This window comes from Prionailurus bengalensis, chromosome D4, assembly GCF_016509475.1.
Source record: "Prionailurus bengalensis isolate Pbe53 chromosome D4, Fcat_Pben_1.1_paternal_pri, whole genome shotgun sequence".
Taxonomy (NCBI): Eukaryota; Metazoa; Chordata; class Mammalia; order Carnivora; family Felidae; genus Prionailurus; species Prionailurus bengalensis.
The window spans coordinates 18,016,942-18,040,199 of record NC_057359.1 but is presented as its reverse complement, the minus strand read 5'-3'; the positions used below and the strand labels follow the sequence as shown (position 1 = coordinate 18,040,199).

Sequence of the window (23,258 nt, the reverse complement as noted above, 5' to 3'; positions counted from 1 at the left end):
AGGCATTGGCTCTATCTTGCAGAGTTTTGAATGTCACAGTCCATGTGGGTGATGGGGATCCCTGAATGCGATGGTCCGGTGGACCTAAGATCTGGTGGATCTCTGATAGAGGGATGGAGGGTAAATTGGGAGAAAGAAAGACTGAAGTTCAGCAAAATTCAAGAGGAAGTAGGGAAGGCCCCGATGAGAGAGCCTGGGGGCCTAACTGAAACAGTGAGGGTGGGGCTGACAGATTGATCTTTAGGAAGAAGCTTCAAAACTGCTCTGACTAGCTTCGGTCATTGGAGGTAGAAAGATAAAAAGGAGAAAAAGAAACACTCTTAACAAGCAGCATTGTTTTGTGTCTCTTACTTGGTAAAGCGTAATACCAATCACACAAAAAGTGCCCAGAAATAGGCTGTTAACAAGCCATTGCCCATAGCATTGTCTGGTCTTGATTTAAGTTTGTTTCCAGTTTTAAAATGACTTTCTACGAACTGGAACTTTCCAAGCCCTTGCTCAGCCTCTTAGTGCATTTCCAGTCTATAAGGGATCCTCTTAATATTTCCAAGTTATTTGCAAACAGAAAACCAAAAAGGGACTTTGTTTTCCAACCACATTATTTATCTATTTAGACAGTTGTTAGCATAGTATTCAAAAGAAGCCTGAGGATAATGTGGCATGATCAAGAACAAAGGAAACACGTCAAACTGCACCAACGCACAGCACAAGCCTTTTTTTCGGGCTCACATAAGGTAACAATACAGTTTTTCTTTGTATTCAGGGTTATTTCGAACCTCATTTAGTCGTTAACTGTGTACCATAAACACAGATTTTTCTTGGAAAACTATTTCCAGGTTACACGAGGACGTGTCCAACTCATTCTGTCAGGGCTTTTGGATTACCAGGGAAGACGAAAAACACAGAATCGACAACGTTACTCATTTGCATAGGCTACACTCCATAATTACACAGCAGAGGGATAAGAAATGATTCCATTGATGATGATGGCTATCTTACATCTATTTTTAATCTCTAAGAATTGAAAAGGGAACTAACAGGGCTTCAAATAAATCTTGAAGAGATGATTTTAAATCGTCAAAAATGGTGGAGGCATATCCTGTGTGTTTAATACACATGGTCTCTTAAAAATAGATTTTTAAGACGAGGTCGGCAAACTGCACTCTGGTGGCCAGTCTGAGCTAAGAACGGTTTTACGTTTTTAAGTGATGGAAGGAAAAAAAAAATCAAAAGAAGAATAAAATTTCATGATACATGAAAATTCCCTTGAATTTCAGTGTCCATAAATAAAGTTTAATTGGAACATAGCCCACCCATTTGTTCCATGTGGCCGAGTTGATTGTCCTGCAAAGCCTAAAGTATTTACTATCTGGCCCTTTCCAGAGTAAGTTTGCCAACCTTTGTTTTAAGAGCATATTCCCTTAAAGCAACACTGAGGCCTTCAGTACAATGAAGACTTCTTCACAGAGATTTCCCGTATCCGTGATTCGTTACATTAAAAGACAAGAAAAATGCATGGATTTAGTAAAGGTAATAAATAGAGTTGCCGTATCATAAAATAATATACATGCTTTTACTATATTTAGGTTCCTTTTTATTTTATGCCAGTCTAGCATAGTTATTAAGAATATGCCTTTTAGGGTCATTCTTTTTCCAGGAATCTTGCTTAGCTTTCTGTGACCTTGGGCTAGTTACCTAACCTCTCAGGAAGTCTGAGGTTCCCTATAAAAACAGAACAATAATGGTACCAACCTCATGAAGTCATGGTATTAAGTGGGGTGATTTTTTTCTGAAAGGCATTATTTAGCTCGGTACCTAGCGCATAGTAGGTGTGCAATAAATTTTTTTCTGAGTAGCATTATCATCCGAAAACGTCATTTTCTTGCGATCCCCTCCTAACATTGCCTGTAATTTCTGCTTTGACAAGGAAATCCGCAAAACCCGGCCTATGTAATTTCACGCAGTAAGAGCCCTTCCCTCTGGATTGCTATTTGTAGAAAACTGTGCCTCGTGCACAAATCCAAGCGTGTACGTGACAGGAGAGTGGACCAAGGGAAGCCTAGGACGTCTAAAAACAGATCCCAGAGGTAGAGAGCTTTGGAAGGCTGGTGGGCAACTGGGTTGTTACGCTGGTGAGCAGGACGTTGGGATTTTTCCATGTTAGAATCCATTCCAACTCTTTCTTTGGGGAGGAACGGGGTGATAAGTGGCATGAGGTGGTGAGCCCTCTTTAGCTGGCCCTTACAGAGCCAACCTCTGCCTACAGATAGCTCACAGGGGAGAAGAATCCCCGAAGACAAACAAGAATCTCTTTCCTCTCCCTGTCCCCCCAAAATCATTTACAGAAATATCAGAATTCCAGAAGGCAGCAAATATCCCCGCAATATCGCTGAGAAACAGAATTCCTATAGGCCCACCGCTTTTTTTTTTTCAATCCCATGAAACAGTTTGTACAAATCTCACTTTTTTTTTTTCACTTCTGTATTTTGACATATTATTTTGAGGAAAATCCCTCTGAATTTTATCCTTGTTCCCCAGTTACGGTCGATTGAATGTAGTCACCCCAAAGAAGAACCAATCATTCAGCATTTCTTACTAGCTCTAGCTGGACTCAGGGTTAAGAGGACACAAACACCCGCACATCAGCCTGGTGTGTGGGACTAAAACCCCAAAACTGTAATGCCTGGGACAGGATGGGGCGGGTCGAAGGCGGGGGAGGGCTCTGTCTACTGAAAGGAGTAACTCTCATCGTCGTATTCCAGCTCATCCTCATCATCATCCAGCAGCCCATACTTAAATTTCCGGTAGATGGTGCCATCTTGGCCCATGTAGACGATGTCATCATCCTCCTCCTCATCATAGTCCTGGTCCCTGTACTCAATGACCTGATCTTCTTCAAAGCTGGTGCTTTCAAGATGGCTGCTCTTATAGGAAACATATGACTTGCCAGGGTCGGCCAGCTTCTCATAGCCGGCTTTTGCTACTGGCTGGGCTCGGCCCCGTGATTTCTTCCAGACAATCACCGCCGCCCCGAGCAGAAGCACCAGCATAATGGAGGAGGTGATGAACAGGGCTGTCTTGGTCCGCTCGCCTGCAGGCCCAATTTCACTTGCTTGAAGGATACACTCGTCTGTGGGAAGAAGACCTCAAAGGAAGAGGAGAGAGGAGAGAGGGGAAGGAGGGGAGAGGAGAAATGGAATAAGGAAAATTAGTTTCTGGGGTAAAAAGCTTTGCTCTGTCTTTGAAATCTAAAATGGCAGAATCGCTGTCTCTGATTTTCCTAGAGGGCATACCGCTCTACAGAATCGCACTGTGTCCCCCCTGAGGGTCCGAGTCTACGTCTGATGATACCAACAAACCCTTCGAGGATGAAGGTCAGTGTGAGAATGAAAGAGTCCCCTCATCCTCATACCTCATGTGTCAGTCACTAAGTATTCAACCGTAACAATTGAGTTTTCTAGTTCCCTCTTACGGAAAAGATTTCATCTGGGGCCATGCTTCAGTTACTGCTAAATGCTCCATTTTTTGTTTCAACTCTGACTTTCTCTAAGACTGATTCCTCTCCCCAGCTACCCTTCAACCTGGTCCAACGTTCAAAGGTAGAAAAGATTACTTATAAAACCATTGACTTTTTTTTTTTTTTTAATACGCCCAGTGTGGGGCTTGAACTCACAATCCTGAGATGAAGAGTCACTTGCTCTACTGACTAAGCCAGCCAGGCGCCCCTTTCCCTATTCCTTAACCTGCCAAATGGGAACGTGAAAGAGAGTGTGAGAACCGGGGACAAAACTAGCAGGCTCTGTTGGATGTACGAGTTGACGTGACACTGAGTTTTCCATAAATGGTTTTTGAAACACGTGGGTCTGCCCCCAGGGTTCTTTTATGAGATTCTAGATACATTATATACACTAGCTTAATGGATGCAATTCTGCCCCTAGTTATTTTGGGGGCAATGATTTTTGCTTATTACATACTAGCTAATTAGGTCGGATTCACCACCACTATGTATCTCCCCTCTCTTTGTGCTAGTAATAAACAAATTTCCGATTTTATTCAAATTTTCATCCTCATGGGAGTTTTGCCCATCAAGCAGAGTGTCCTCTTCTGAAACAATAGCACTATCACAGTTGCTTCCGTCATTAACAATATCAGCACAGAATTTTTCTCTGGAGGAAATATTAAAGCACCAGAGGGATGGGTAAACTGTCTATGTGTGGTGTTTGGAGGTAAATACTGCCCAAAGCAGGAGAATCAATAAAAGATGTTTCAAGATCGTTTCAATTACTAGGGCGCCATATGCAATCATGTCTTCTCGCTGTTCTCTAGGCTTAGGTCTGCAGAGTTAGGGTCACCCTCTGTGATCTGGTTTCGTGGAAGGAGCAGAGAGTCTCAGGAAGAAATGAGCAGATAATCAAGAGTATATAGACTGTTCCGGTTTGTCCCATGTGGATCTTCAGGTGTCACAGAAGGCCCAGGAAAGCTGACTAAATAGTTCTCAGTTGGAACAGGCTTGGAGAAACTCTGCACCCAACATGTACACACTTCTGGTTTCATTTAAAGCCATCGATATAATGAGGGTTACTATTCTTAGCTGACATAGCCTGGATATTGGGCAATCAGACCCTGAAGATGGATATGGCTGAGGAGATAGGGAAATCAGCCGTTTGTGGGGGTAGGAAAGCTAAAAGAAGGGAATGGCTGGTTTTTGGAAAGATGTTTAGAATTGAATTGCAAAGGCTAATGAACAATAAAAAAATAGCTAGTAGCAGTTATGGGTCTGGGATTTACTTCACTTATACATGGACAGGCTCACATAAATATGATGTCTCTTTGTCAGACAGTGATACATCTGAACCCCAAGGAAATGATCTGCTTCTGGACTAGAGAATATATTTTAAGAATATATATCATATATATTTGTGTGTGTGTGTGTGTGTGTGTGTGTGTGTGTTTAGGGATTACTCCATTTGGGATCTAAGTTTGTGGTCAGTGAAGACCAAGTACCCATATGGATGGGGTTGGGGGTAGAAGCCAGTTGGGGGCCTGGGAATTGGTAAAAGCGGTTTTGTTTCTTTTTAGCCTTTGATGAAAGTTCATGTCTAAAATGCCTTAAGTCTCTAAGGGGAGCCCAAGATGTTGGCTAACTTCCATAGAATGATTAAAAATAATATTGTCATTAGCTTCTTTGAGAGTTGACTCCTTTCCTTTTCCCTGGGAGGGAAGAATAAGAAAGAAGAAAAAAAAATTATAAAGATAAGGTTCTAGAAAAAAAAAAAAGAAAGAAAGAAAGAAAGGAAAAAAAAAAGAAGAGGTGAGATTCCAGACTGACTTGAACTCTCATCTCAGAGGCAGCATAGTAGTGGAAAGAAGACAGGCTTTGCAGGGTCACCTGGGTGATTCAGTCCGTCGAACGTCTGGTTCTTGATTTTGCCTCAGGTCACGATCTCATGGTTCATGAGACTGAACGCTGCATCGGGCTCTGCTCTGACAGCTTGGAGCCTGGAGCCTGCTTGGGATTCTCTCCCCCTCTCTCGGCCCCTCTCCTGCATGTGCTCTGTTTCCCCAAATAAATAAATAAACTCAAAAAAAAATTTTTTTTTTTAAAGAACGCAGGCTTTGCCGTCCAAGGAATCTATATTCTAATTCCAGACGAACCCTTAACGTTGCTATGGACTTGAGCATGCTGATCAAACCGTTTGAGCTTTGGTCTCCTTCCTCATCTGCAAAAGGGGATTGATAAATCTACGCAGAGGGGCGCCTGGCTGGTTCAGTGGGTGGAGCATGTGACTCTTGATCTCAGGGTTGTGAGTTTGAGCTCCACGTTGGGTGTAGAGATTACTTAAAAAAAAAAAAAAAAACCTGTTTATATGAGTTGATGGACAGAAAGTTCTAGGTACACTAAGCACACAGCAGGCACTCAATAAAAGGGAGCTCTGTTGATTCTCCGGAACTTTCCGTCCTCCTCTCCCCTCTGTTCCCATCTGCTTCTGGTGGACAGGCCCTTCCTCTGCAGGCTGCTCTTCCTCTCCCCTCACCTGTGGTGTCCCGGCAGTCACAGCACTCCTGGGCATCGGAGGGGTCAGAAGTATTGCAGCAGTGTAGACAACGACTGTCGTCCAGAAGCAGCACCAGGTCGGCGGGGCACACAGTGCAGTTCTTGGTGCCGGGTCCCTTGCATTCCACGCAGCTTTCGTGGCATTTTTCACAGTTAAACTTCTCCCCCTGTTAAGAACAATTGGGAGATTCTTTCTGAGTGTGGAGGCATTGACAAGCTACTGGAGTTTCCAGGTGGGAGTTCTATCTGGCCTCCATTGACAGATGGAGGCACGTGGGGGACAGGAGCCAGATAGCTTTGCTCTGGGTCCATTTTAGCTGTTCAGGGTGGAAGACAGAACCGACTGCACGTGGAGGAAATCGCTGCTGGGTCTTTCCATCTGAGATCTGCTGGCCACAACAGTGGGAGAACAGGCTTCTAGAACAGCTCAAGTTGCACACTGGTGGCTCATGTGCTGTACCTGGTCAAGGACACGTTTTGTCTGGCTCATCCAAATTGACCTTCACAGTTAAAAAAATTTTTTTCAGTTCCTTGCCCACGTTCAAAATGAAGATATTCCACTTGTAAGTCAGTTCCTAATTTCTCTTTAAGAACTAGACTGTCAGGGGCACCTGGGTGGCTCAGTCGGTTGAACGTCCCCCTCTTGATTTTGGCGCAGGTTGCGATCTCAAGGTCATGATCTCACGGTGGTGAGATTGAGCCCCGCACTGGGCCCTGCACTGGCTGTGCGGACCCTGCTTGAGATGCTGTCTCTCCTTCTCGCTCTGCCCCTTTTCTGCTCGCACACACGCATGCACACACATGCGCTCTCTCTCTCAAAAAAAGAGGCACTAGACGGTCAACAAGGTCATCACAACCACGTGGCAACATCACAGACCGCTGAGGGGGCAGTGGCTCCCTTTTTGGGCTCTCCTAGCTGATACGACCCCAGCGCTTGCTCTGATGTCACCAAGACAGGTGACACGTCAAATTCCACTTTTCGTCAAGCTTGCGCTGGGGTTTCCTTTGACCCAACACCCTTCACTCATACACATTCAGCTACCTGGCCTCCATGGTTACTAGATTCTTTTGGCCCTGCCCCCGAATATCATTTGTGACTCTTTAGCTGAAATAGTTAAATCTCCATGAGAAGAACCAAGAGATAAGGAGAAAGTGGCTTCCCTCCTGACAGGTTGCTTCTTTGCTGGTGCTGAAAATGTAGATGAGGGAAGATATCTTTCTATTTTCCTTGTGTGCTGTGGGACAGAAGGAATGGAAATTGCCTTTGTTGAGCACTTTGGCCATTTCCGGTGCTGATAAGGCGCTTTCTCAGCTGTTATTATCTTATCAAATCACGGATTAGCTGTCCGAAGTCCTGGCTTCCGTCCCAGCTTTGTTCCTTACTATTTATGTGATCTTTAGAAAATTATTCAGTCTCTTGGAGCCCCAGTTTCTTCAAAGTTTAAGGATTAAAAGAGAGCTCGTATGTGAATATGTCAAGTCTTGTTAATTTCACCATGGGGGAGATTTACCTAATTTCATTTGTTTTTAAGTTTATTCATTTATTTTGAGAGAGAGAGAGAGCACGCACACAAGCAGGGAGGTGCAGAGAGAGAGAGAGAATCCCAAGCAGGCTCCACACCATCAGCACAGAGCCCGACTCGGGGCTCGATCTCCCACACCATGAGATCATGACTTGAGCTGAAACCCAGAGTGGGACTCTGACTGAGACAGCCAGGTGCCCCGAGATTTACTTAATTTGTAACGTTTGGAAATATAAGAAGTTAGTGAACTCAGAATATCCATGATTTGTAAGCAAGGAAATGAAATCTCTCTCTCTCTCTTTTTGAAAAATTATTTATTTTTGAGATAGAGGAAGACACAGAGAGACAGGGAGACACAGAATCCAAAGCAGGCTCCAGGCTCTGAGCTGTCAGCACAGAACCTGACTCAAGGCTCGAACTCGGCAATGGTGAGATCATGACCTAGGCCGAAGTCGGACACTGAACTGACTGAGCCACCTGGGTGCCCTGAAATCTCTCTCTCTCACTACACTGTGGCGGGGTGGAGGAAATGAAAAGCAGCAGTTTTGTAGTTGTGACATTATTCAGGCATTTCAGGTTAGACAGCAGAGGGGTAGGAGAGAAGCTACTTATTTCTGATATAAGGGGACCTGAAACTTCCAAGGTCACAAGCAATGAACGTAGAGTTAAATCTGAGGTCCTCATTACCTAACTTCCCCTTATTTATCTCAGGTCATCTCAGTCCCTTTGATTGAAGTTAAGGCTGCAGGTAGGTAGCACCATTATTCCATGATGCATGGGTAGAAGATTTAAAAAGTAGAGCGAGTGTAGGAATTTTAGGACTTTTTGACTTTGCCCAGAATACACGCGGAAACTGGCTCCCATGCCTCTGCAGAAATGGCTAGGGCAATGGGGCTCAGTCAGTTAAGCGGCCGACGTCAGCTCAGGTCATGATCTCGCGGTTCGTGAGTTCGAGCCCCGTGTCGGGCCGTGTGCTGACAGCTCGGAGGCTGGAGCCTGCTTCGGATTCTTTGTCTCCCTGTCTCTCTGCCCCTTCCCTGCTCGCACTTGGTCGGTCTGTCTCTCTCTCTCAAAATCAATAAACGTTAAAAAAAAAAAAAAAGAAGAAAGAAATGGCCAGGGCACATCACGCCCAGCTCCCAGTACCTCTTTCACTCTGTATTCTCCCACCAGACAGTCTGAGGTGCAGATTCCTCCCGCTAGGTGGTAACTCCACACACAAGATAAACAGTTCAACGGTCCTTTTCCTGAAAGAAAAAAAAAAGATGATTCTAAGTTATGAGGCTGATCTTCGATATCTACCTCTGTGTTGGATTCAACACACTTCGGAGCAAGGAATACGCCCAGCGAATTGAAGTAGAAGGGGGAGTTGATTGAAGAGATGGGGGAGAAAAGAGTGTGCAAGTCACCAAGGAAAAACCTAGAAATTACCCAATTAGTCCAGTCAGTGTAAAAACTCGCGTTTGGACGTTGGGGATTTGGAAGTGATAGCTGTTTTATGACCACAAAAGGAAGGATTTTCAGAGAATAAGAAATCGTGTAGAAAGGCTATAAAGCTTTTATTTGTCCTTCTGCTTATTTAACTAGGATAGAGGAGGAGAATGATACCAGAGGACTTGGAGGTCCCAATACTCAGTTGGTGAGGAAATCGTTATGAGGCACTTTCTAACTAAAAACCACCAGACTTCGAATTTAAATGCCAGGGCTGGGGTGGCCGGTGGCTCAGGTCATGATCTCACGGTTCGTGGGTTCGAGACCCGCGTGGGGCTCTGTGCTGACGGCTCAGAGCCTGGAGCCTGCTTCGGACTCTGTCTCCCTCTCTCTCTGCTTCTCCCCGCCTCTCGAAAATAAATAAACATTAAAAAAAAATTTTTTAGAAGAAAAATTTTCTAGAAGAATATCATTTTGTCCAGCTCTTAATTAGTTGGTGGCGCCAGATTCCATTGACATTCTCTTGAAAGCTAAAAACTGTCTTTTCAAAAATTGGATGTGCTATTTATTTAATATTTTTTAAGTAAAAGAAAACTAAGGCCCAGGCAATGTCAAGACATTCGTTCAAGGTCACATAGGTAATGGTCAAGGTCAAGATTCGAAGTCAGGTTTGTTGACCCACAATTCAGTGCTCTCTCAGTCATACTATCTGCCTTAACATCTTATGACCCATCAAGTAGAGGAGGTCTGAATCTACAGGGTTTTTTTTTTGGGGGGGGGGTGGCGGGTAATACTCCGCTCTCCTAATTCAGAGACCTCAAGAATGACTGACCCAAGCATCACCTTTTATGCAGATCTTGAAGGGATAACTTCTGGAAAGGGTTTGGAGACAAGAGACCCGAATTCTCCATTCATTCCATTAGGAAGGTCCTGGTGTTTTTTGCTGAGAATTTCAAAACAAGAGCAGGGAGGTAGATGGGGGGGGGGGGGGGGCTGGACTATCTATGCCTGTCATTGTGAGTCGGAACTTGATATAAGTCTTCCCATCAGAAGAACACGGTGAAGAGTGGTTAGTTGAGTTTGAGGCAGACCCACAAGTCCTACGCTTCGCAGACACCGTGGAGGTAAGTCAGCTCTTCGTGTCTGATCTGTGAGCTCAGTCATCTATGACGTTTCTATGGAAAAAAAGAATTCTAAGCTCTGAACAACAGATTAGAGAACCAACCGTTATTACCCAATTGCTTCTCAGGTTGGGGGCTGCCTGTAGTGATATAAATTCAAAGCCATTTAATAATTTTAAGTTTTAAATTGAAGTAGAGTTGACATAAAATATTAGTTTCGGGGGCACAACAGTGATTCAACAAATATGTACGTTACGGAGTGCTCAGCACATTAAGTATCGTTACCATCTGTCATCGTGCACAGTGATCACAATAGTATTGACTCTATTCCCTATGCTGCACTTTTCATCCCTGTGACTTATTTATTTTACAACTGGACGTTTGTACCTCCTAATTCCCGATTTCGCCCATCCTCCCATCTCCCTGACCTCTGGCGGCCACCCGTTTGTTCTCTGTATTTGTAAGTCGACTGGTTTGTGTGTTTACTTTGTTTCAGATGCCACGTACAGTGAAATCATATGGTGGTTGTCTTCCCCTGTCTGACTTCTTTCACTCAGCATAGTACCCTCAAGGTCCGTCCGTGTTGCCATGAATGGCAAGGTTTCATTCGTTTTTACGGAGAAGTCACATTCCATTGTATAGACACATCGCCTCTTTATCCATTCGTCTCTCGATGGACATGGGCTGCTTTCATATTTTGGCTACTGTAAATGATGCTGCGATAAACATAGAATGCATGTATCTTTTCACTTTAGCGTTTTCCTTTTCTTTGAATAAATACCCAGAAGTGGAATTACCGGATCATAGGGTATTTCTGTTTTTAATTTTTTGATGAATCTCCCTGCTGTTTTCCATAATGAACGCCCCAGTTTGCGTTTCTACCAATGGCGCACAAGGGCTCCATTTTCTCCACAGCCTCACCAACATCTGTCCTTTCTTGTCTCTTTGACACCAGTCGTTCTGACCCGTCTAAGGCTAGATAGCTCATTGTGGTTTTGATCTGTATTTCCCTGATCCATAGTAATGTTGAATATCTTTTCATGTGACTGTAGGCCATCTGTATGTCTTCTTTAGAAAAATGTATTCAAGTCCTCTGCCCATTTTGTCATCAGATTTTTTGTTGTTGTTAAGTTGTAGGAGTTCTTTATATATTTGGTGTTTTAACCCCTTATCAGATATATCATTTGCAAATATCTTCTTCCATTCAGTAGGTGGTCTTTTTGTTTTGTTGATAGTTTCCTGTGCTGTGCAAAAGCTTTTTAGTGCAATGTAGTTTCACTTATTTACTCTTGCCTGTGTTCCCCTTGCCTGGGAAGACAGATTCAGAAAAATATTGTTAATAAATTTTACTAATAAATATTATGATGTTTAAGAGTTTACTGCCTAGGTTTTCTTTGAAGAGTTTTATGGTTTCAGGTCTTTTATTTATTTTTTTTTTTTAAGATTTTTTATGTTTATTTATTTTTGAGAGAGAGAGAGTGAATGGGGCAGAGAGTGGGAGACACAGAATCTGAAGCACGCTCCAGGCTCTGAGCTGTCAGCGCAAAGCCCGATGCGGGGCTCGAACGCACACACTGTGAGTTCAGGACCTGAGCCGAAGTCGGACACTTAACCGACTGAGCCACCCAGGCACCCCAGTGGTTTCAGGTCTTACATTTAAGTCTTTAATCCGTCTTGAGTTTATTTATTTATTTATTTATTTATTTCATTTTGAATTTATTTTTGTGTATGGTGTAAGAAAGTGGTCCAGTTTCATTCTTTGGCATGTGGCTGTTTGGTTTTCCCAGCACCATTGATTGAAGAGACTGTCTTTTCCCCATTGTAGATTCTTGCCTCCTTTGTTATAGATTAATTAACCATGTAAATGTGCGTTTATTTCTGGGGGCTATATCTTGTTCCAGTGATCTCTGTGTCTATTTTTGTGCCAGTACCATACTGTTTTGATTACCATAGATTTGTGGTAAAGTTTGAAATCTGAGAAAGCCATCCTATTTTTACTAACCCAGAGCTTCATACAGAATTTCCCACATGTTCTGGAACAGAACTGTGGTCTCTCATGAGAGAATAAATCTTCTCCTTCTCTCCTTCCTTCCTCTTCCCAACCTACATTTTTCCAAAACACAGCTGAGATGTCTTACTTCAATTTTTAGAATACAAAATACTCTCTTTAAAAATTTTGTTTTGTTTTTAATGAAGAGAAATCGAGGGTAGGAAGCATCAAAAAAGGCAGTAAAAAGATGAGGTCACAACGGTTGTGCCTTAAGGTTGTTTACATTTTCCAGAACACCAGCAGCAATTTGGCTGAAGGTGATATCCTGGAGTTAAGTCTCCTACATTGATTTATTGCAAAAAATCCGTGCGCCCTGGGTACGGAGAGTCTTTTGCCGAAGGCAGTTTGTTAATTTCCAGGAAGTTTTCTATTGTTTCCAAGTTTAACAACCTACTTTTTTTTTTAATTTTTTTTTTCCCAGCGTTTTTATTTATTTTTGGGACAGAGAGAGACAGAGCATGAACGGGGGAGGGGCAGAGAGAGAAGGAGACACAGAATCGGAAACAGGCTCCAGGCTCTGAGCCATCAGCCCAGAGCCCGACGCGGGGCTCGAACTCACGGACCGCGAGATCGTGACCTGGCTGAAGTCGGACGCTTAACCGACTGCGCCACCCAGGCGCCCCAACAACCTACTTTTATCCTTGCTTCTAAGGATCGGCAGGAACTGTGGGACCTGTAAAGATTGTTTCGGTTTTTCCTTAGAATGCACAAGTCACTATTGGTTTTCCCTTGGACGGACCCCGCAGGATGAACGAACCCAGCAATGCAGAGCAACCCCTGGGGTTGTCCATGGTGTCATTCCATACAGGAAGAGGAAGCTGGAAAGAGTTAGGAGGTTTTGGCTACCAGCCTGGATTTGTGTTCCAAACGATTTTGTGAGGAGGATAAATACAAAGTTAAATGTGTAAAGGTAAGGAATGAGCTAATTCTGGAGGGACCCACCTCATGCAAAGGTAATATCAGGCGTTAATGTGCCACCCATCTCCTACCCCCACCCTGCCCAGTGCTCTGAAATATTTTTTTTTTTTCGTACTCTCCTACTACCGGGCAGTCAAATGTGAATGAAATGCCGTCTGGTTGGCAAATTGCTTATTTAGGTTGCTAAATTTTCCCCGGAATTCTTGTGCACCCTCATCTATTAGTATGGCAGCTAATGTTTTAGGAAGGCACCTTGGAATTCATCCTTTTTTCACCCAGTTTGCAACCCAGGAGAAAACCTGTTCCCCTGTTTTGGAATCTCGATGCCGCAAAACCGGAAGACGGCACAAAGATGCACTAAGCAGCAAAGGGTGTGTGTGGCAGGGGGACGAAGGCTGCTGGTCTAAATGAGCACATGTGGGAGGCTTCAGCCAGGTACATTTGGAGTTCAAGTCAAACACAGGAGGAGGCGGCCCGAACCGAACGGCGGTGAGATTTACCCAGCTGTGACCAGCCATCCTTTGAATACACTCTCACGGCGGCGGATGTGCCGATTAAGACTATTTTTTTTTTTTTTAGAGGCGTTTTAGGCTTACAACAAAATAGAGAGGAAGGTACAGACACCGTCCGTGGACTCTGCTGCCGCACAGGCCTGGCGTCCCCCGTTACTCAACGTCACTTACCAGAATGGAAAATTTGGGGGGCGACTGGGTGGCTCAATCAGTTGAGCGTCAGCCTCTTGATTTCGGCTCAAGGTCTCATGGGTCGTGAGATCCATGATCAGGCTCTTCACTGACAGAGCGGAACCTGCTTAGGGAATCCCCTCTCCCCCTCTCTGCCCCTGCCCTGTTCGCTCTCACTTTCTCTTTCTCAAAATGAATAAAACCAAAAGTGAAAAAAAAATGGTAATTTTTTTTTTTTTTAACCAAAGATAAACCTATATAGACGTATCATTATCACCCGAAGTCTCTAGTTTACCTTGGGGTCCTCTCTTGGTGTTGTACATCCTAAGCATTTGGACCAATGTATAATAATACCTCCCTGTCATTATAATATCATACAGAAATACTTTTGCTGCCCTAAAATCCTCTGTGGCCTGCCTGTTCCTCTCTCCCTGCACCCCACCCCTGGCGGCCATTGACCTGTTACTGTCTTCGCCATAGTTTTCCCTTTTCCAAGTTGTCATACAGTTGGCATCACAGTGTGGCCTTTTCAGATTGGCTTCCTTCACTTAGGAATACGCATTTGTGCTCCCTCCGTGTCTTCTCGTGGCCTGATAGCTCATCTCCGATAGCACTGAATAGTATTTCATTGTCTGGATGTGTTGATGTACTTTTGAGACCGGGAATCCTCGGAACCATCACCCTTCATCTACCCGGGCTATCTCAGACTCAATTAAAGGAATTTATAGTTTTCCCAGCTGTGCTTACAACATCACTAATAATTTCTACAATCCCTACAAAAGAAAAAAAATCTTGAAAAGCTGGTATCCTGTTTTGATCGGCTGAGGTTGAGGCATTAACTTACCTAACGATGGCTGCCTGGGCTTGAATAAAAACCACGTGCTGCAGCCCATGGCGCTGCTCGTAGGGCATCAGATTTAGCGCATCGAGTTATAGAGTTCAAAATATAGAGTATCTGGCAATCCCAGTTGGAATAAAGGCCCCACACAGCTAGTAATAGTGGCATCAAAGAGTGGTAAAAAACCTAACGGAAAGCCAACACTGTATTTACTACGATGTGGCCTACGGCCAATGACAATGCCAACCCTCCACCACCCTCCCACCCCGCCCCCAATTCAATGTATTCTCCCATTTATCTTATTCTGATTAGAAGTTTTGAGCAGCAACTCTGTGTGCCTCTGGAATGAAAATAAGAGAACACAAATGGATGGTTACTTGATGCAAGGTTGTTCTGGAAGGCCAGTTCTTTCTAAGACTGGAGTCAATTGCAGATAGGTAAAGGGTGGGAACCACGGTATGGCAGTTCTCATGGAGTTGCCTCAAGGGACTCCCTGGGGGCAGGAAGGAGGAGCAAATGAGGGCATTCTAGGCAGGGCTCTGCGCTCCGATCCGAGCAGCTCTGCTTGGTCATTTTACATAATGGGATTCAGCTTAAGATTCCACCTGAAGAAGATGGGCTTCTGCCTAAATACCATCTGAAACCATTGTTGTTGTTGTTGTTTTAATTTTTTATTTCAGAGAGAGAGCGTGAACAGGGGAGAGGGGCAGAGGGAGAGAGAGAATCTCAAGCAGGCTCCACACTCAGCACAGAGCCTGACACGGGGCTCGATCCCGTGACCCTGGGATCATGACCTGAGACAAAACCAAGAGTCAGATGCTCAACCGACTGAGCCACCCAGGCACTCCCGAGCCATCATTCTAAATTAGAAATGTGCTGTCCAGTGCACAGCCAGTGGCCACTGTGGCACTGAGCACCCGAAATGTGGTTAGTACAACTTGAGTTGTGCTGTAAATGTAAAATCAACATTGGGTTTCAAAGACTGAGTGTTAAAAAATTCTCAATTTTTATGTTGGTTGCATGTTCAAATGATTACATTGTGGATATATTAATTGAATAAGTATATTATTAAAGTTAATTTCACCGGTTTATTTTTATTCTCTAAAATGTGACCACTGAAGATTTAAAAAATGTATGCATGGCTTGCATTATATCTCAGTGGGATAGTGCTGACACCCCATGTTGGGAGTTATGTAAAAGACATTCTAGGGGCCCCAGGGTGGCTCAGTTGGTTAAGCGTCCGACTTATCTGGCTGTGGCTGAGTTCGAGCCCCACGTTGGGCTCTGTGCTGGCAGCTGGGAGCCTGGAGCCTGCTTCCGATTCTGTGTCTCCCTCTCCCTCTCTGCCCCTCCCCTGCTCATGCTCTGTCTCTCTCTGTCTCTAAAAAACAAATAAGCGTTAAAAAAAAATAAAAAAAGAAAAGACCTTCTAGGCCTAGTGTGAATAGCAGGTGGCCATTCCCGGATTAATTTAGATCATCCGCAGTCTAAGCACTTGGTAGCTGAGAGTAATTTAACGCTTATGTCACTGATCGTCACTCTAAAACGATGAAAAAAATTACCGAGTACTCTCTTCAAGTTTTTGATTTTTCTCTTGGTTTTCAGACTTCCTTTTTTTTTTTTTTTTTGGTTATGGTTGCAAACAGCTGAGGAAGGCAGGGGGCGGTGACAGGGACCCCAGGGTTCAGAGAAGCGCACTGCAGGCAGCCCAGAGCAGGCACAGGTGGCTGCCGATTGGAAGATCAAGACCAACCACGCCCCCCACCCCCACCACGCTTCCTGCTTTCCTTTCTCTCGCGGCTTTTCCCCCCGCTCCTCTGCTCGTAGCTTCTCCAGCGTTTTCTGGTTCTCACAGAGTTCACAGTCCTTCTGGGTTTTTTCCCCCCCTCTTGGGAAGCTTCTCTCGTTTTCCTCCTCTCTCCAATTCTTAATTCTTTGTCTTTCCTTTGCTCGGTTCTCTGCCTCTTTCTCTAGGCGCTTTGATCTTCTCTCCTGTTTTAGCTCCTGGAGTTTCTGCCTCTTGAGCTGCTGTTTCTTCCGTGAGGCATCGCCCAGGTGTTTGGAGTCGGAAGAAGCCTTATGTTGCAGGCGGTGGCCTTGCGGTCCTGGCCTTTCCCCGTGAGCTGCAGCGGCGCGTGGCGCTCGGGACTTGGATGCCGCGCCAGGTGGGTCCTCGCGGTATGCGACGTTCGCCTGGAAGTTCATGGATCCCCGAAACTGAAGGTGTGTAAGTTCCGGCCTGTCGTCTCCTCGCGTTGGGGGTCCAGCATGGGGATGCCCACGTTCCATATGTCCCCGCACTTGTCTCAAAGCACCTTGACCACGAACCTCCTCGTGGCGTTCCTCCTCCTCCTCCTGGCGGCTCCCTGGGCAGCATTTCATTCCCGTCCTTTGTGTCATGGAAGAAAGAGCCCTAGTCCCAGTGTGTAGGGAAATTGGTCTTGAACTTGGTGGCATGCGTCTTGAGGACTTCAGGGAAGCTTAAGGACCTTGTGGTGGAAGCAGGCCAGTTAAAACGCGATCGGATTCTTGGGGCGCCTGGGTGGCTCACTTGAGTATTTGGCTTCCGCTCAGGTCATGATCTCCTGGTTTGTGGGTTCCAGCCCCACATGGGGCTCCTCTGCTGACAGCTCAGAGCCTGGAGCCTGCTTTGAATTCTGTGCCTCCCTTTCTCTCTGCCCGCTAACACGCTGTCTCTCTTTCTCTCAAAAATGTGAAAAAAAATTTAAAAACCAAATAAAAAAACTTGACCAGATTCTTGCCTACCTGGCCATCTGAGAGGATGAAGTCCATGGTGCCCTAGGAAATCTTCAGGGTGGAGAAGCGGCGATTGTGCACCATGGCCTTAAGCCTTTCTAGCACCTCCCAGCTGGAAATGGTCCTCCCCGGCCACCTCAGCAGTGATGGGCCATGCTGATGGTCACCTTCATGATGGGCTTGAGACAGAGGCCTACAAAGGCCAGAGCTCCACTGTCCCAGACGTGTCATGGACTGCGGTAGCCATCGCCTTAGCCCGGCTGGCATGGCCACCCGCCCGGAGCCATCACCTTTGTTGGAGGTGCCCTTGGAGCCACTGACCACCGTCACTGCCTGCCCCTGTGACTGTGCTCAGTGCTAGAGATACAAAGGTGAGTGAGACCTCAGTCAGAGAAAGAGAGAGAGGGAGAAATAATAAGTAAAGAGTATAAAATATGCCCTCTGGGCTGCCTTGTTCACAGTTCTATGGACACCGCCTGAATACTGCAGGATAATTGTGTGTTGAATAAATAGATGAGTGCAGAGGATGAAAGGTACACAGAATAGAGAGATTCAGGAAGGCTTTGTAGAGGAAATACTGTCATGCATTAGAAAGAGGTAGCTGGGTAAAGCAGGCTAGACAAAGTATTCTAGAAAGAGGAAAGGCGAGGTTGGCCCTGGTTTCCAGTAACTGATTACGCCTGGATTTAGAGCGTGGTGGACGAGCTGGTGAGGGATGAGTCCCAGGATGAAGACCTCATAGGCAGAGTTGCTAGTTACGATTCTATTTTAAAATCAGTGGAGAGTCATTTTTTTTTTTTTAGTCTTTCCTCCCCGCCCCCCTTAAAGAGAGAGCCAGTGGGAGAGAGGGGCAGAGAGAGAGAGAGAGAGAGAGAGAATCTTTTTAAAAAATATTTATTTATTTAGAGAGAAAGGACAGGGGAGGGGTGGAAAAAGGGAGAGAGAGAATCCCAGACAGACTCTGTGTTGTCAGTGCAGAGTCCAGGGTGGGGCTAGAACTCATGAACTGTGAGATCATGACCTGGGCTGAAATCAAGAGTTGGACACTCAACTGACTGAGCCAGCCAGATGCCCCCAGATAATACCAGTTTTATAGGGAAGTTTGACATGGTTTTAAAACTCAGTAGATTGAGGATGTTAACAAATAAATGAAGACCTAATATCCATAAAGAAATACTAAGGAGGGCATTCACTTTCAAAGGGGTCTTTTCTGTAAAGAGAGCTTTCCTACTATTCTTCCTTTCTGTTCTTCTATTCTAATAAACTTTTGAGATATGAAACAAAAGAGATGGATATAAAGAACAAATAATTAAAAAATGTTAAAGTAAGTCATTTAAATTAAAAAAGAACTACAATAATAGATGGGCTGGACTTTAGATTAAACACAGAGAACAAATTAGAGACCTGGACTAAAGCTGTGAAGAGTCAACCTAGTATGAAGCATAGAGAGTCAAAGAGATAAAAATATACACAGCAGGTAAGAGACCTAGAGGTCGGGACACCCTGAATGACATTAACTAAGGAATTCCAGGAAAAGAGATTAGAGGAAAGGGTGGAGAAGCAACATTTGAAGATCTCATAATTGAAAATTCTCCAATTTGCAAAAAGACTTTAGGATTTGTTTTCTGTTCATTCATTCATTCATTCAGCAAACACTGAATGAGCACTTACTATCTGTACAGTCTAGACTAGAATAGGGTATATGAAATAACAGTGGTAGAATCTGAGCCCTGAGGGTCTCACAATTAGTAGGAGAGATGGACATGTTTAATTAAAATGTAATGTAAAAAAGGCTATGATAAAGGACATATTACAGAATCAAGAAGGAAGAACATTTCTGGGAGGACTAAGACAAGCCTCCTTCTCAGAGGAGATGACCTTCAAGCTGGGTCTTGTAAGTTTCCTTGTAAGTTGAGTGTTTCCTACAGGGTTGTTTTCCAGGAAGAGGAAACACATGGACAAAAGGCACAGAAGCATGAAAGAGCGTGACATGTTTGCTGGCTGCTGAGTAGTTCTAGGTGGTTCTGGGTTCTAGACTACCTGGAAGGAGAGGTGAGATCATAAGCTGAAAGGACTGACTGGGGAAAGAATTTAATTACCTTTTAAGAAGTAAAACAAAAAAAACCCCACATTTATTGGCAGTTTATTGAAAGACAAAAAGTAAATGCATAGATTGCAGAGATATACCATGTTCATCAATGTGATGACCCAGCATCATAAAGATGGATTTTTCTCCCCAAATAAATTCAGTGCTATATCAATTAATACCCAAGGGATTTTTTTTAATGAAATGTGACTGAGTGTAAAATTTATATAGAGAAGGGGCCAAACTAATTAACCAAAATACTTTTGAAAAGGATAGCAGAAATGTACCTTCCCAACTGTCAATATTAATCTGATAAGTTTTAACAACTAACACGTTGTTGGAGGCATTTCTTAAATGTTGAGAATAATTCATCCTGATTGTCTTTCAGTGCCCGGCAGATGTGAATTTTTTATTGCTTTGGCATTACTATACAGGATGAGTTGGGGAAGGGGGGTGGCAAGACCGGAGTCGAGCTCACGTGTTGGTACTTCAGAAAGTTGGCTGAGACATGCTGAAAATGGAGAACAAGGATAGTAAAAATGGAGAAAGAGATCTGAGTTAAAAGAAAAAAAATGCTTAGGAGAGAAAATCAGCAGACCTTGAAGTTCACCTTTGTTGGAGGGTAGGTGGGTTGGGCAAGAGGCAAGAGAAGGATAACGTTAAGGTATCAAACCTGGATAGGTGGTTGGACAGTGGGTCTATTAACAGCATGACTATCGGAGGAAGCCCGGGTTGGGTTTACTCTGGGACATGTTGATTTTACGGTTCTCTTGGACAGAGAAGTAGGTATCAGGAAAGTAACAATGGAATTTGGGAGAGCTGGAGGCAGACATCTTAAGTAGGTGTTGAAGTAATAGAAATAAAATGCCCTACCCAGATTCCAAGTTCAACAAGTAGAGGAGGAGGACAGCGCAGGTGGGAAACACCTCCAGGGGGAGATGATGCCTGTATCTGGGCCTGGAAGGTTGGGAGGGTCTGCAGAGGCAGAAATGTAATGCAGGGCAGCCTGGGCAGGGCAGATGCAGAAGCTGAGTGAGAACAGAGGGTGCTGATGCTGAACGGAGGGTGCTGGAGAGTTTTGGCTGGATTGGTAAGAGAGAGGAACCTCCAAAGGTGGTGAAAAAAGAGAGGGCTAATGGAGCACTTGGGTGGCTCTGTCGGTTAAGCATCTGACCCTTGATGTCATCTCAGGATCATGGGATCGAGCCCTGTGTCGGGCTGTGCGCTGTCAGCGTGGAGCCTGCTTGGGAATTTCTCTCTCCCTCTCTGCCCCTCCCCAGCATGCTCTCTTTCTCTCCCTCCCTCTCTTTCTCTCCCTCCCCCTCTTTCTCTCCAAATAAAACTAACAAGACAACACAAACCAAAACAGGGGCCAAGCACAAAGGAGACCTTCTCATTTTTCCCTCCACACATGCAAAGTGACAGGTACACCCTCACCTCTGCATTTGCTGCAAGTTGGGTGGCATCTCTCACACGTCCGTGTGTTTTGATCCGCGTAGTAATGCTCTGGGCAGGTGCGATGACACTCTCCCTTGGAGCGGAGCAGGAAGAAAAACGTATCGCAAGACAGGCAGTCGGTGGGCCGTGGGCCCCGGCACGCCTTGCAACTCTTGCTGCACCTCTCACACCGTCCGGTGGCTTCTTCTGCGTAATATCTGAAACCAAGTGCGGAAGCGAAGACTGAATCCCAGGCTTTGCTCTTGGGTTGGGTGTGGTGGGAAAATCGAGGTTAGCCAGACGGTGATTGTTTCCGAGTTGGGGGACTTTAGGCTCGACTCGCTAACCGTACTCAGTAGATACACTACCACGGGGCACCCCTCTTACCACGCTTCGCTTTACGCGCTTTGCAAGCATTGTGCCTTTTACCAACTCGAGGTTTGCGGCAACGCTGCGTTGAGCAAGTCTCTTGCCACCATTTTTTCCAATGCCATTTGCTCACCCCGTGCCTCTGTCACGATTCGGTAATTCTCGCAATATTTCAACTCTTCTCATTATCACACGCGTTACGGTGATCCGTGCTCGGTGACAGTGGCTCACTGAAAGCTCAGATGATGGCTACCATTCTTTAGCACTAACATGTTTTTCAGTTTGGGCACGTACATCGCTCTTTGAGACGTCATGCCCTTGCACGCTTCATGGACTACTGTGTAGTGTACGCCCAACTTTTATGTGCACTTGGAAACCGAAACATTCATTTGACTTGCTCTGTTGCGATAGTCACCTTACTGCAGTGGTCTGGGAGTGAACTGCGGTATCCCCAAGGTATGCCTGTAACGATACTAACAAACCTAATGATTCTCTGTTTTCTTACCTTTAACTTGGGCACTGCAATCCCTTCCTTGCTATTTGTGAGTACTAAATTAGGTAACACATACGAAAGGACTTATCGTATGTTGCAGAGTTATGATAATCGTTCACTTCCTTATACCTATATGCTTCTCCACTTGAACATTCAAGTCTCAGGTTTTGTAGAATGGGACCCGGTTATGGAGGATGTTCTAAATGTACCTCCGAGTGATTCTTCTGGTGCCTCAATTAAAAAAAATCATCTTGACCTGGGAGATGATGTGCGTGATGCTAATGTTTACACAATAACAGGTGTAACCTGGTCGGAAAGATTTTTGGAGGCTGACGTAACAATAATCCCTGTTCGTTAACTTTTTACTGCGTCCCCGATCGTACGCTAGGGACTTGGTAAACGTTAGTTCCCTTTATTGAACCTAGAACTGAGACACTAGAGCGTGACAGTCAGGAGCTTGCCTTTTGGAACAAGACTGCATGGGGTCAAAGCCAAGCTGTTCCAGGCATGAGCTGTGCGACTTTGGCCAATTCACACAACGTCTCTGTCTCAGGTCGTCATATGGGGCTTAATGTTAGCAGCTAAAATTAAATAAGTTATTACTGAGAAAATAGTTACAACAGTGCCTGGCACATTATAAATAATGCGTGTTCGTGATAATTATGAATTGTATGTTAAACCTCAAAGCAAACCTTACGATTTAGATATTATTGTCCCTATTTTATGTATGTAAAAACTGAGGCTCAGAGAATTTAGACCACTTGGCTCAATGTCAAACAGCTAGCGAAGTGGGGTAATGTGATTTCAACCTACCTGGTAAATACCGCTATAGCAAAGCAGCGCAAAGTAAATAAGAATATTTCAAGTAAGATAGACGAGAGGAAAGAAATCGTGGACAAAGATGAACTTCTAGAGCTCATCTGACCCTCCTTGGCATCTCTGGACATTGGCACACTGAAACTATCCTAGAAACTGGAAGGTCTGCCCTTGGCTTCTCTGGCGTGAAACTATCTGCCACATTAGGTTCCTTAAAGTTTCTTTCAGTCCCGCTAACTTGTTGGAAACTAAGGCCATGGCTGAGTCTGCCTTACTCAGCCACCTGTCACTGACCTGAGTGAATGCACCTGCACCTCAGCGGTCAAGCCTTGCTTTACCTTCCACGGGTGGGTGAGGAACAATTACCACCGAGTCCATCAGTAGGACTGGGGTATGAGAGAGACAGGGTCATGAAAGGAACACAAGGGGAAACTTCAGTCATGAAGTGAAGGGTTGATAAAGCCCACAGGAGGCTCACAAGAGAGAGCCACAGGGCAAGGTAGAAATCCGCACTTGCCCACCCAGAGAATATACAGGCTGAAGTCAGAAGATCTGATTTCTAGTCTTGGCTCCACTGTGTTTTAGAAGCTTTGCGACTTTGGGCAAGTCACGTAACCTCTTTGAGCCTCAGTTTCCTCATTTTTAATACGGAGAGAATAATATCAATCTCATAGGATTAGT

General features: G+C 44.8%; 1 protein-coding gene across 1 annotated transcript in view; it reads right to left on the bottom strand.

Moving 5' to 3' along the window:
- Positions 1-1,271: 1,271 nt before the first annotated feature.
- The window catches only part of PCSK5 (proprotein convertase subtilisin/kexin type 5), a 457,705-nt gene continuing 435,718 nt past the window's right edge, over positions 1,272-23,258 (bottom strand). The window contains 4 exon segments of the mRNA XM_043565357.1: positions 1,272-3,130; positions 6,036-6,222; positions 8,725-8,825; positions 20,900-21,117. Of these exon segments, the coding sequence (XP_043421292.1) occupies positions 2,727-3,130; positions 6,036-6,222; positions 8,725-8,825; positions 20,900-21,117 (910 nt within the window). The 3' untranslated portion in view covers positions 1,272-2,726.